We start from the raw sequence: 11,576 nt of genomic DNA on the forward strand, positions 1-11,576 counted from the left end.
ACTTCTTCCTTTGGATTGCGCATTTCTCTATCACATGCACACACACACCAGAGCTGACCTATTAAAGCTTTATGTACATGGGTCCTGTGCCCAAAAAGAGGGGTCATGGTAGGGGGACATGGGCCCTGGGCCCCAAGTCCTCAGGCCTGGCTTCCATCCCAGCTTTGACCTGGGAAAAATGACTTCATTCTTCTGAGCTGTTTTCTTTTCTGCCACATGGGGATGATATAGTATCAGCCTCATAGAACTGTAGGAAGAATTAAAGGAGGAAATGAACATCAAAGCTTTGAAATAAGAACACACACATGAATGGAGGACACCTATGTGAAGACTCCCCTTTTCTCTAGATCCGAGGTTGCAAACTTATATGCCAAGCAGGGCTGCGCATGATGCATAAGTGAAGGGGATGCATGACATTTAGGGCTGGTGAGGACCGTGGACACAGAAGAACCTAGGTCCTGTGTATTTGTTTGCTAGGGCAGCAGTAACAAAATACCACACACCAGGTGGCTTAAACAAAAGAAGTTTATTTTCTCACAGTTCTGGAAGCTAGAAGTCTATGGTTGGTTTCTTCTGAGGCCTCTCTCCTTGACTTGACTTGCAGATGGTCACTGTGACCTCAGGTGGTCATCCATCCTTCAGTCTGTATGTTATGTCCTAATCTCTTCTTATAAGGGACACCTAATCATATTGGATCAGGGCTCATCCATATGACCTTGTTTCACCTTAATTACCTCTTAAAAGGTCCTGTCTCTATATACAGTCCCCTTCTGAGGTTCTAGGGGTTAGGATTTCAACATATGAGTTCTGGGGAACACAATTCAGCTCATAACACCCTGACTCAAGGGGCAGCCAGTTGGTGCCCTGCTGGAGCATTGCCAGATCCTCCAGATCCCCACCCCAGCCCCCACAAAAGCTGGAAAACTTGATTTTAACATAAAGTGTCTCAAGTTTTACATTGGTAACAATTTCTAATTTTTTTTTTTTTTTTAAAGCCTGGTGCAGTCTGTTGTTTGCATAAGGCCACTGATAAGCCAAGTGGTCACCTCCCCCCTAGAATATCATTTCTTCAGTGGCAGAGCCATCTTCCATAGCTTCTTAATCCTTCCCAGCCAGAGGTCCTTGCACATTGCCATCTTAACAAAAAGCTGGTCACCAAATGGCTAAACTCAAAGTTTACAATCTTGTTTAAAGTAGGGCGCCCCTATAGAAATCCTGCCCCTCTGCATTATGCCATGCTATAAAATCACGTCAGTAGTTTTAACTGCCTTCAATGACACCAGTTATCCCAGAGCTCACAATTGTCCAACTATTCACAGGCTCATCATTATCACCATTCTACAGATGAGAACAAAGCAGACCCTTCTCCCACCATATCTCTCCTCTTTTTCACATATTATTATTATATCAGAACGACACTGCTGTTACCGAGTGCTTCCCGTGGGCTGGTTCCTGCATCATCTCTTTTAATTTTCATAATTACTTTATAAGGTACAGGCAATCAAATTACTCGGGGAGACATTTCTAAAGACCTCAAATAACTCAAACAGGTATAATTCAAAACTCGCCTGCCAAAGGAAAGCAATATTTCTGTTTACCTATTTGAATAGGGCTATCGTGTGGCTATAGCATAAATGCAGTTTACAATTTACAATTCATGCTGCCTTGCAAGGTTCTTGACAAACTTTCACACTCGAAGTGAAACCATAAATATTTACATCATACTATTTAAAATTCAAGCGATTCAAATAGGACCATACAGTATGGTTTTTCCCATTTTACAGACAAGGAAGCTGAGGCTCAGAGAGGTTAAATAATTTAACAGAACTCAAACAGCTAGAAAACGATTCTTGACCATCTCCTGACCACCAGACCAGCTCTGTGCTTCTTGAAGGCCAGTCCTGTGTCAGGTATTTAGAGTTACCCTAATATCTGGTCAGGTCCTGACCGGAAGTGACTTCATGGAGACCAGCAAGCCCTAGAGAGTCAAAGAAAACCTAGCCTTTTCTACCCAACCCTTCAGAGCTCAGACTTTGTTCTCTCCCTCAGTTCCTGGATCTTCAAGCATTGTCTATCCTATACCATTCCAAGGGATCATCTAGCCCCCAAATTTCCTTTCTCTGCCTGCAGCGTGATCCTGGCTGCCCTTTGAGAGAGAACCTGTTACAAAGAGAAAGGAGGAGCAAAGTTCGCTTTCTCTGCTGCGCACACAGGTATGCCAGCCTGGATCCTCAGTACAACCAGACCGTGTGCCCTCTAAGAGTGGCAACCACATCTTTTCATTCCAGATCCCCTGTGTCTGGCCTCAAAGGCAATAAGAATAAGCAATACCATTTATTGGGCATCCTCATCAAGCCATGATACCAAGCTCCAGCACATATCGTGTCCCATTTGGCCTCCTGTCTCTTGAAGCACTAAGCACTATCCCACCGATTCACCTGTCTTTGTCTTATGGAGCATGAACATGCCAGGTGGCTGAGGTGTGAGGCCATGGCAGGCCTCCTCCATCCTTCCCTCAGCACTGAATGGCAGGGCAGGAGCGAAGGCCAAGCCTCCCTAGGACTCTCTTTTGGTAGCAACTGACAGAAACACAACTCAAACTAGCTTCAGTGAAAGTGGAGAATTTATTAGAAGAATACAGGGGCCTCCAACTGAAATGCCACAGGACTCGTGGAGGGAGATCAGGACTGTTTTTCATCAGTTCAACTGCAGTTGGTGACAATTACAATTTTAAACAAGGTCTGAATTTTTTTTTTTTTATCATGCTTTACTTCCAACATCCATTATCTTGCTTGATTGTAAGTAGGACAAGCAATAATGAAATAGCGATAGATGATACCTTTATACCTCTTACCATATGCCAAAACTTATTCTAGGAACAATATATCCTCATAACAGCCTTCTAAGAAAAGTACTACTAGTATCGTTCCCATTTCGAAGAGGACAAGGCTGCTGGACAGAGGGCAAGGTCCCACAGATGGTTCGTGGGATTTCAGCTCAAGCAAGCAGCTATGCTTAGAGCTAATACGGGAGCCACCATGTGGCTGTCGAGCACTTGAAATGTGGCCATTCTGAATTAAGATGTGCCGTAAGCGTTAAGTACATACCGGGTTTCAAAGACTTAGTGCCTATTAAAGGACGTAAAGTGCCTCAATAATTTTTACATTGATTACATGCTGAAAGGATGACATCTGAGACCTATTGGGCTAAACAACATATATTATTAAAATTAATTTCACCTGCCTTTTTTTAAACCTTTTTAATGTGGCAATAAGACCATTTAAAATGACATATATGGCCTCGTGTCATATGCCTATTGGACAGCGCGTTCAAACATACTCCTCAGCCCTCTGGTCTGCCTCTTGGAGGCTGGCCCTCAGGAAAAGCTGGACACAGGGCTCTGAACACCCTTGGGCCCCCTTCCCTCCCCTTAACATCTCTCACATTAGCTGCGTTCTTCTCTCTCACTGCAGTGCTGGGCATGTCTGAAGCTTCATGGCTTTGGCCTTGGCCACCCCAAAGCCTGACTGTGGCTCTCACTGCTTGGGCAGCTGAGGGCCCAAAGGGGTGGGCTCCATGCCCCACACCACATACCACATTTGCTGGTTTCTAAAGATTTGGGGTGTTAATACAGCAATCACCAGGCTGACTTCTGGGGTGCTTTCAGGAGGGCTGCTGAGACAAACCTCACAACATCCTGGCTCTTGAGACCTCATGAGGTCATGGTCTGGCCTTGGACCTCTTTTTCTAAACTGATCCAGAAATAGGGGGTGAAAAGAGAGAAAACTGCAGGTCAGATATTTTCTGGAGCCTGTTGGTAAGTAGGCCCCATGACTTTTAATGCTCTGTATCTAGACCAGATGCTAGAGTGTTTCCAAATGGGCATCAATCTGGGGATCCCAGGAAATGGATCGTTGGATGAGCACGGTGTGAGTGGCTGCAGCCAGCCCCTCTCTCCACCAGTTCATCTCTCTCAGCTCTTCAGAGAAGCTGGAGAGGGCTGTTTCCAATTTGCTTCCTGGAATCCAGGGAGGGCGTGGGGTGTTTTTCATTATAGAATTTGCACTCCCATCAAAGCCAATTTTTATTGAAGTTCATCTGCAAGCAAGCCCCGCCCCATTCCAACCACCAGCCCTTCCTTTTTAATTCCAAGTAAGGGGAGCATTGCCAGTTGGGTCAGATTTGCATATCTTCCCCTCACCTTGAACTAGGTCTCCCCATGAAATATTCCAGGGGCTCCTAGTGTCAAGACTGCATACCGTTAGTTCAGCTGCCATTGGCAGCAATTACAATTTTAAACAAGGTTCTAACTTTTGTATCATATTGTGCTTTCAACATCCATTATCTCGTTTGATTCTCAGAACAACCCTGTGAGGTAGATGGATGAGCGTTATTATCTTCATTTTAAGGTGAGGCGGTGGAAGCCCAGATGAGAGGAAATGACTTTTCTACAGTCACATGACCAGTAAGTTACAAAAGTAGGGCAGGGACCCCTATCTTATGAATACAGGTCAAGTCCAGTCATTTCCCTCAGTAGCCAAGTGTGGCTTTGTCATCTGCACATTTACTGAAATCCTTTGGATCCTGTTGCTCTTTTATTATGAACGACTGATTCATTCAACGCTGGAACAACTACGAGTTGAGCACTTACTGCATACAGGGCAGGCACTGTGCTAGGCTCTGGGACATAACAGAGAGCAAAACGGGGCAGGGCCTCTGCTCTCCTGGACCTCCCACTCCAGGGGAAGACACAGATAGTTAACGTGTTGGAAACAAATAAATCTATAATCACAACTTGGGCCAAGTGCTTTGAAAGGAAGACCAGGGTGGTCTGAGCAAATAAGCAGGGGTGGGCAGGGTATTTTATACCCGTGATGGGGTGAGCTCTCTGAAGCGAGGCTATTAGACCTGAGACTGGGAGAATGAGGCAGGCAGCTATGTGAGGGCTTTGGAGGGGGGAAATTAGCATCAAGGGGCATTTTAGGCAGAGTTCTCTCCAGTGGTGGAGCATTTTCTGTTCCACACTAGTGTTCCACACTAGGCTAGAAGCTTTGAGTACGTTATCTCATTATTCCCACACAAACTCCATGAAGTAGGGATACCATTACATACATACCATCAACTTCCACTGGCTAGTTGAGGAAACGAAGTGGCTGAGTTTCTCATGTTTCTGAATCACTAAGTTACGCACCACCCCTACCTATCAGTACGTCACAGCCTGATAAACCAATGGGTCGAATCTATTTGAGCATAATTTATATCTCCAAGGAGAAATTGTTCAGAACTCAGGCTTGGCAGCCTTGCTCAAGGCCAAGGCAAGTGTCTCCAGAGTTTCTCCTGGCAGACCTCGTTCAGGTGGAGTCAGCAAGAGACCGATGTCCCCAGTGTGGCCCTTCTCACTTCACAGTCTTGGCGGAGGGCCTGGGGAAGGAACCAGGGGGGCCATGTCCTGAGGGCCAAGGGCAGAGGAGGAGAAGGCCCCTTTCCTGACAGTGGGTTTCAGGCTGGGTCCTCTAGCTTCTAGCGTTTTCACAGAACACGTGTGTTTATGGATCTTTAGTACTTAACTGAGAGATGAGAAGCCCAAGGACTAGGCAAATTAAAACCAGACTGAAGAACTTCACCCAAGTTTAGCACCTCATGATTCTATTTGGGGAGGGGGTTAACAACTAACTAATAGTCTTCAGATGGAAGACTTTTTCTTTTCTGATCAAATGAACAGATATTTGTGGAGCACCTGCTATATGTACAATCCTCTGCATGCCCCCCCACCCCCCCACCCCGCCCGGAGTAGGAGTGGAGGCCCTGTGCTCTAGGAGGTCAAAAGGAAGGAGAAATCAGATCTGGTTTGGGTTAGAAAAAAAACAGGAAGAACAAAAACTTATTTAAATCCAAGAGTGTCGATGCCCTTTTGCATTTAGGCCACTGTCTTGTTTTCCCTTTGCTGTGGATTTTCTTGAAGACAGACTCGGTCTCAAACACTCATTAATCAAGCAAGTATTTCTTGAACACCCACTGTGTGCAAGGAAGTTGCAAGCCCTGGGCATGTAGCAGGAGGCCAGCAATGGCCCCTGTTCCTACTAGGCTTTCATTTTAATGGGAGATACATGGGAGTAGCAACAGGCCCAAGTAAGCAGGTAAGCAGGCCAATACAGTGCATACGGGTGAGCTTGCAAGGGCTGGAAAGACACAACATGGAGTTGGAGTCCAAAAGGAGAGTTGTCTGAGAGGGCACGTCAGGAAAGGCATTAGAAGAAGTGACACTTAAGCTGAAACACACGGATAAAGAGCCAACATGCCAAGTGGGTGGGGCCCCTGGGTTTCAGGCAGAGGGGCAAAATGGAACTCGGTCTGAAATAGCAGGGGTGGCTGGGCAGGAGGAGCGCAGGGACGTGCTAGGGTTGGGCTGGCAACAGGGTGCTGGGTCATTTAGGACCCTGTGGACCATGTCAGGGATTCCGGTGTTTGCTCTTCGCAGTCAGCAGCCACTGGAGCAAGATCCTCCAGGAAGTGTTGTGGCTGAGTTGTTTTTAAAGACTCCCTCTGACCTTAGCATGGAGAGTGCATATGCGGGGCAGGAGGAGGGAGGGGGACAGGGAGGAGGCTTTTGCAGGGTCCAAGCAAGAAATGAGCTGGGGCGCTTTGTGCACTCTGGTCTTTTGGTTGAGCCCCTGGGAACACCCAATTAACACTCCAAAGGGGCTCACGGAGGGGCGTCAAACCCAGGAGGCTGCCCCCCATGGACCCCATCATTTTAGTTAAGCCAAGTGCAGGCCTCTCAAAAAAACAGGAGGTTTTCTTCAAGCGCCGATTTACTCAAGTATCATGAGGGAGAAAAAGTGTCACTTTTACATTTTCAAAATCATGTAGTATATGTGTGAGAAATAACAAAATACGATGTATCAAAGAGATCTCTCTATTGCTCTGTATAGCTTTGCCACATACTTCAAGGTCTCTCTGTAATTCGGGATATTTAGGAGAAAAAAATCAAAGAAACGCTGACATAATGGAAAGCATTTGGGCATTAGGGTCAGCCAAACCCAAGTTCAAATATAACTTCTGCCACAAACTGGTTATGTAAACATGAGCAAATTAGCCTCTCTGAGCTTCAGTTTCCTCTTCTATAAAACAGGGGGAAAATAGCAAAGGAAGAGAGCAAGGTACAGTGGATTAAGTGTGGTTTTCAGAGCCTCTTGGACACGGGTTCAAATGGTATCCCCAGTGCTCAGATTGTGTGCCTTTGGGTAAATCATTTGACTTGTTAGAGCTTCTGTTTCTTCCTCTGAAACATGGAATAAATGTACTGCCTTTCTAGGGCTTATTGTACACTTCAGATAAAAGAATTCAGGTATAGAGTGTCACACAGTGCCTGGGACATTGTAGGTGTGCATTAAGCCAGTTGCCTCTGCCTCAGTGTCCCTGTCTGTGACTGAAGAGGTTGCATTAGAGCGTACCTTCGAGCCCTCCCCAAGTTCATGATTCCGAATTTATTTAAAAGACCTCGGAAGTGTTAACCTGTCTTGATTCCTTGGAGCCTTGACACCCCACCCCAGGTTTTCTCACCACCTTGGAGAGTAGGCTGGGGGAACAGACCCCGGAGGGTGGGGGCACAGGCTGGGAGCAGGGCCATTTGGAGCCTTGTTTTTCTCGGAGATGCCCTGGAAGCAAGGAGATACTCTTTTCCATTCTGGATTTGGAACCAGAATCACGTCTCCCCGCCTTTATTTCCAAAACAGTTCCTGGCGCAGGCTGCAGGAACCTCTGTGCTCCAGCTCTGAGAAATCCTTTGCTCCCTCCGTGTTCCAGAGCCCTGCTCCTCCGCCCTGCCACTGGTCCCCGCCCTGGGCCGGCTGTCACTGAGCACAATCCTATTGTCCAAAGAGGCTGCTGCGGGGCAGACATGAGCCGGAGAGCAGACCCTCCTCCCTTCTGCCAGGCAGGTGTGGCTGAGGGTGGAGGTTTGAAGAGAGAAGGGAGCCGTCGAGTGAAGCAGATGGTTCCCCTCTCTTCTTCCTCTCTTACTGGGCTGTCTTTCCTTCCTGCTTGTCTTCATCTAGCTGTTGGCAGGACTCTTACCTGCCTGGGAGACTGGCTCCCACTGCTTCCGTCCTCCCCCTCTTCCTCATCCAAAATGTTTGTGGATTGCAACTCCCCAGACCATTTCAAATCTGCTTTAAGAATTCAGTTTCTCCTCTGAGAACCTAGATGTGTCTCAGCTCTCCAATCACACTGACCAGTTTTCCATGACTCTCATCAAGTAGGCAAGGGAGGGACATGGAGACCCCCGGGGCCTGGGTAGTGTGTGAGGCACCGTTTTCCAAAAGTAAATCATGTATATAACACTTCGACCACATTTGCCCTGTCATTCTGCCTCTTTTATCATTTATGCAACCTATGCTGAGCAAGTCCTACACCAGAGACTGCAACTTTATTTTTGCTTCCCTCTGCCACTTTATAATTTAGCCCGTAGGGGTGCTCTCCTCTCCCCGTAGTAATCCGCTCCTAAGTAACCCTGTCTTCCTTCATCTTCGTTTAAAGGTGAGACTTCCTCCTGTCCCCCAGCAGAGGTGCAGTGCGAAGCTGGCCGGGCCATCTATTCCCTTTCTCTACTCACCTCTTTCCAGGTTGAAGGAGGAGAGAAAGGAGAGGTAAGCAGACAGACAGCAGGCGGGTTCCTGTGTGTGTCACGGCTGGGACAAGGACTAACCGGCTCCGCCTCTCTGGACCCGAGTGATATTGAAGCCGCCTCTTTTGTGGGGACCTTTTGTTGGCACCTTGGGGGTTCCCGTATTGGGCCCGATCACTGACGGGCTGCAAAGCCGGCCACGCACATTTTCCTATCACTGCCAAGCCCAGGCCTCGTGCTGAGCTTCTGGTTTGCCAGCATCGGCTCCTCGTGGTTATCATTGCTGGGGCCCCTTACTTTCTGTCAGGATCCCTCTAGCCCAGGCCAGCTCCCACCGCGGAATATCTGGTGCCTTCCGTCTACCAGGCAGGGCCAGAGGGCAGCCAGCGCCTGTCCCCGTGCAGCAGCAATGACTTCTCTTTCCCCTTCCGCCAGGCAGCCAGCCCGCCTCTCGCCCTCTCTCTTTCTCAGGAAGACCTCAGATGCACGCTCACTCTTCCTCCCCCTCCCAGCGACAGAGGTCACATTTTCAAAATTCTTGGTCTGACAAGAGTGCCAAGAGTCATGCACTGAGCTCTCAAACCATTCCTTTGTCGATTCTTCCCTTCGGCCTGACCCCTCAGTTTGGTTTATAGCATCTCGTGTGTCCTGGGTGCCTAGGTAGAAATTTCTGTTTTAACACTCTCTTATACTCACCCACAAAGTCTTTCTTTGTACCATCTCCCTAGGACTAGGTACCCAGAACTCACCTGTGCCTCTGTCCAAGTGTCTTTGTTCACGTAGCTCCTCAGGCCTTCCGTGCATCTCAGCAAAGGCTTTGCCTCAGGGCCTTGGCACCGTGTTCCTATCTGGGGGTTTTCAAGGTCTGCATGCATATTTGTGGGGGCTTGGCCAAGATTCCTTAAGAATGGATGCGCACCATTACAGACAGTGCTCTTTGTAAAAAAGGGATATTAGAAAAGGGTATAGAGGCATCGAAAATACACTGTCATCAGACTGGAACCGAGTGTTGTGGACTTAATCAGGATTGAAGAAACTGGAAAGAAAATAACTTAGTTGCTGTATGATGTAATGTTATTTAGAGCAATATCTGGTACTGAATCATCTCTACCTGGCCAGGGGCACCTCTATGACACTTACTTAGAAAAACCCTCTGAGGTTCAGGGAAGGAAAGGGACTCGTCCAAAGTTACACAGTTGGTGAACATCAGAGCTGAAACTGGAAGAGGCCCCACGTCCCAGGTCAGTGCAGTGCCCTCCTCTCCCTGGCAGGAGAGGCCTGGTTTCCTCTCTTCATCTGTTCCCAGGTTAACAGTTCTGGAGGGGCCAGGAGGAGAGTTGTGGTCAGCCTGTTTCCAGAGGTGGCCCGCAAGTCTGGACAGGCTCCCAGGGCCAGGGCAAAGTGGAGTGTGAAGGGAAGGGGGGCTGAGGGCCCAGAAGGGAAATGCGAGCTATAGGGGCCAAGGCCGGAGCAGAGTTCCTGCCTGCCACCAGCACTATAGCTTCGGGAGCCCCCTGATGCTTGAAGGCCCTGATTAAGTGGCCAAAGGCTGTGTGGGAACAGTGCCGCCAGCAAGGCTCCACGTCTGGAAAGAGTGGAGTGTGGAAGACTGAGCATCAGAGGGGAGGGGACCTTAGAGACCATCTCGTCTATTGGTTCTCAAAGTGGATCCCTGGACTGCTACCAGCAACGTCACTCAGATACTTAATAACAGTGCAAACCTAAATCCATTGTACCCTCTGGGGTTGGGACCCAGCAATCTGGTTTTGAACAAGCCCTGCAGGAGAACCCGATGTGTGCACAAGTGTGGGGACCAACCCGTTATTGCTCAGGTGGGAAAACTGAGGCCCACTCAGACCTGAAGCCTCACTTCTCCTCACCCGCTGTTGTGTGACCCCAAGTCCCCTGGGAGAAGAAGCCTAGTTGCAAATCATCACCTGCAATTTGAAGTATTTCTACTCTTGTAGCTTTCCATTTGTGCCATATATTTGAATGAAACCATGGATTGTTTCTCTCCTTCCATGGCTCCGCCCAAGTCAGCTGACCCTGGGCTGTAAGACCTGCCATGCCAGAGGACAATGGTGTGATGATGCGTGCCTCACCCCCAAGACCCCTCCACAGTATATTCTGGGGGTCAGCCCATCCAAATATGTACTCAAGATCTGATGACATTGTCCAGCTTCTTGTATGTGGTATAGGAGAGAGCAGGAGACAGAAATGTACTGAGTCTCTCCCCTGGATGCCTTTCTGACCCACCACCAGTCAGCCCAGTGGCTGGGCTCATCCACTCACAGCTCTCTTGCCTCCCACAGGTGACCAACATGATCCCCTGGGTGCTCTTGGCCTGTGCGCTCCCTTGCGCTGCTGACCCGCTGCTTGGCGCTTTTGCCCACAGGGACTTCCAGAAGGGCTCCTCTCAACTTGTCTGCAGCCTTCCTGGCCCCCAGGGCCCACCTGGCCCCCCAGGAACCCCAGGGCTCTCAGGAATGGTGGGAAGAATGGGCTTTCCCGGCAAAGATGGCCAGGATGGCCAGGACGGGGACCGGGGAGACCGCGGAGAGGAAGGTAAGAGGCCCAGTACCTGTCTTTGTTGGTCCCACCTGTGGTTGACGGCATCTGGCACAGAGGGGGTTGGTGAAGTTATGAAAACTAGTATTAATTCCATCTCCTTTTAGACCAAATTAATGTCTCTTTGAAAACTAAAGCAACATGTTCTCTTGAAAGGAAGAATGGGTATTAAATCTTGTGTTCCTTCCCTGGCTACACCATTGATTTGCTGAGTAACTTTGAGCAATTCTCCTGAAATACTATTCCAAACTCTTTGGTTGCAAGTGACAGAAACCCAATTTATAGTCCCAGATGGAGTGTATTGGCTCATGCAACTGGGAAGTCCGAGAGTCAAGGTTCAGGAGGTTGGGTCCAGGAGCTCAAGTATTGTTGTCAAGGCTCT

The 11,576-nt window shown here is 48.5% G+C and overlaps 1 protein-coding gene across 1 annotated transcript in view; it reads left to right on the plus strand.

Moving 5' to 3' along the window:
* Positions 1-11,576, plus strand: part of C1QTNF2 (C1q and TNF related 2) — a 20,495-nt gene that overhangs the window by 3,763 nt on the left and 5,156 nt on the right. Inside the window, exons 2-3 of the mRNA XM_011356712.2 lie at positions 8,539-8,648; positions 10,939-11,191. Of these exons, the coding sequence (XP_011355014.1) occupies positions 8,539-8,648; positions 10,939-11,191 (363 nt within the window). The remainder of the gene's footprint in view (positions 1-8,538; positions 8,649-10,938; positions 11,192-11,576) is intronic.

The sequence above is a fragment of the Pteropus vampyrus genome, unplaced genomic scaffold (assembly GCF_000151845.1).
Source record: "Pteropus vampyrus isolate Shadow unplaced genomic scaffold, Pvam_2.0 Scaffold30, whole genome shotgun sequence".
Lineage (NCBI taxonomy): Eukaryota > Metazoa > Chordata > Mammalia > Chiroptera > Pteropodidae > Pteropus > Pteropus vampyrus.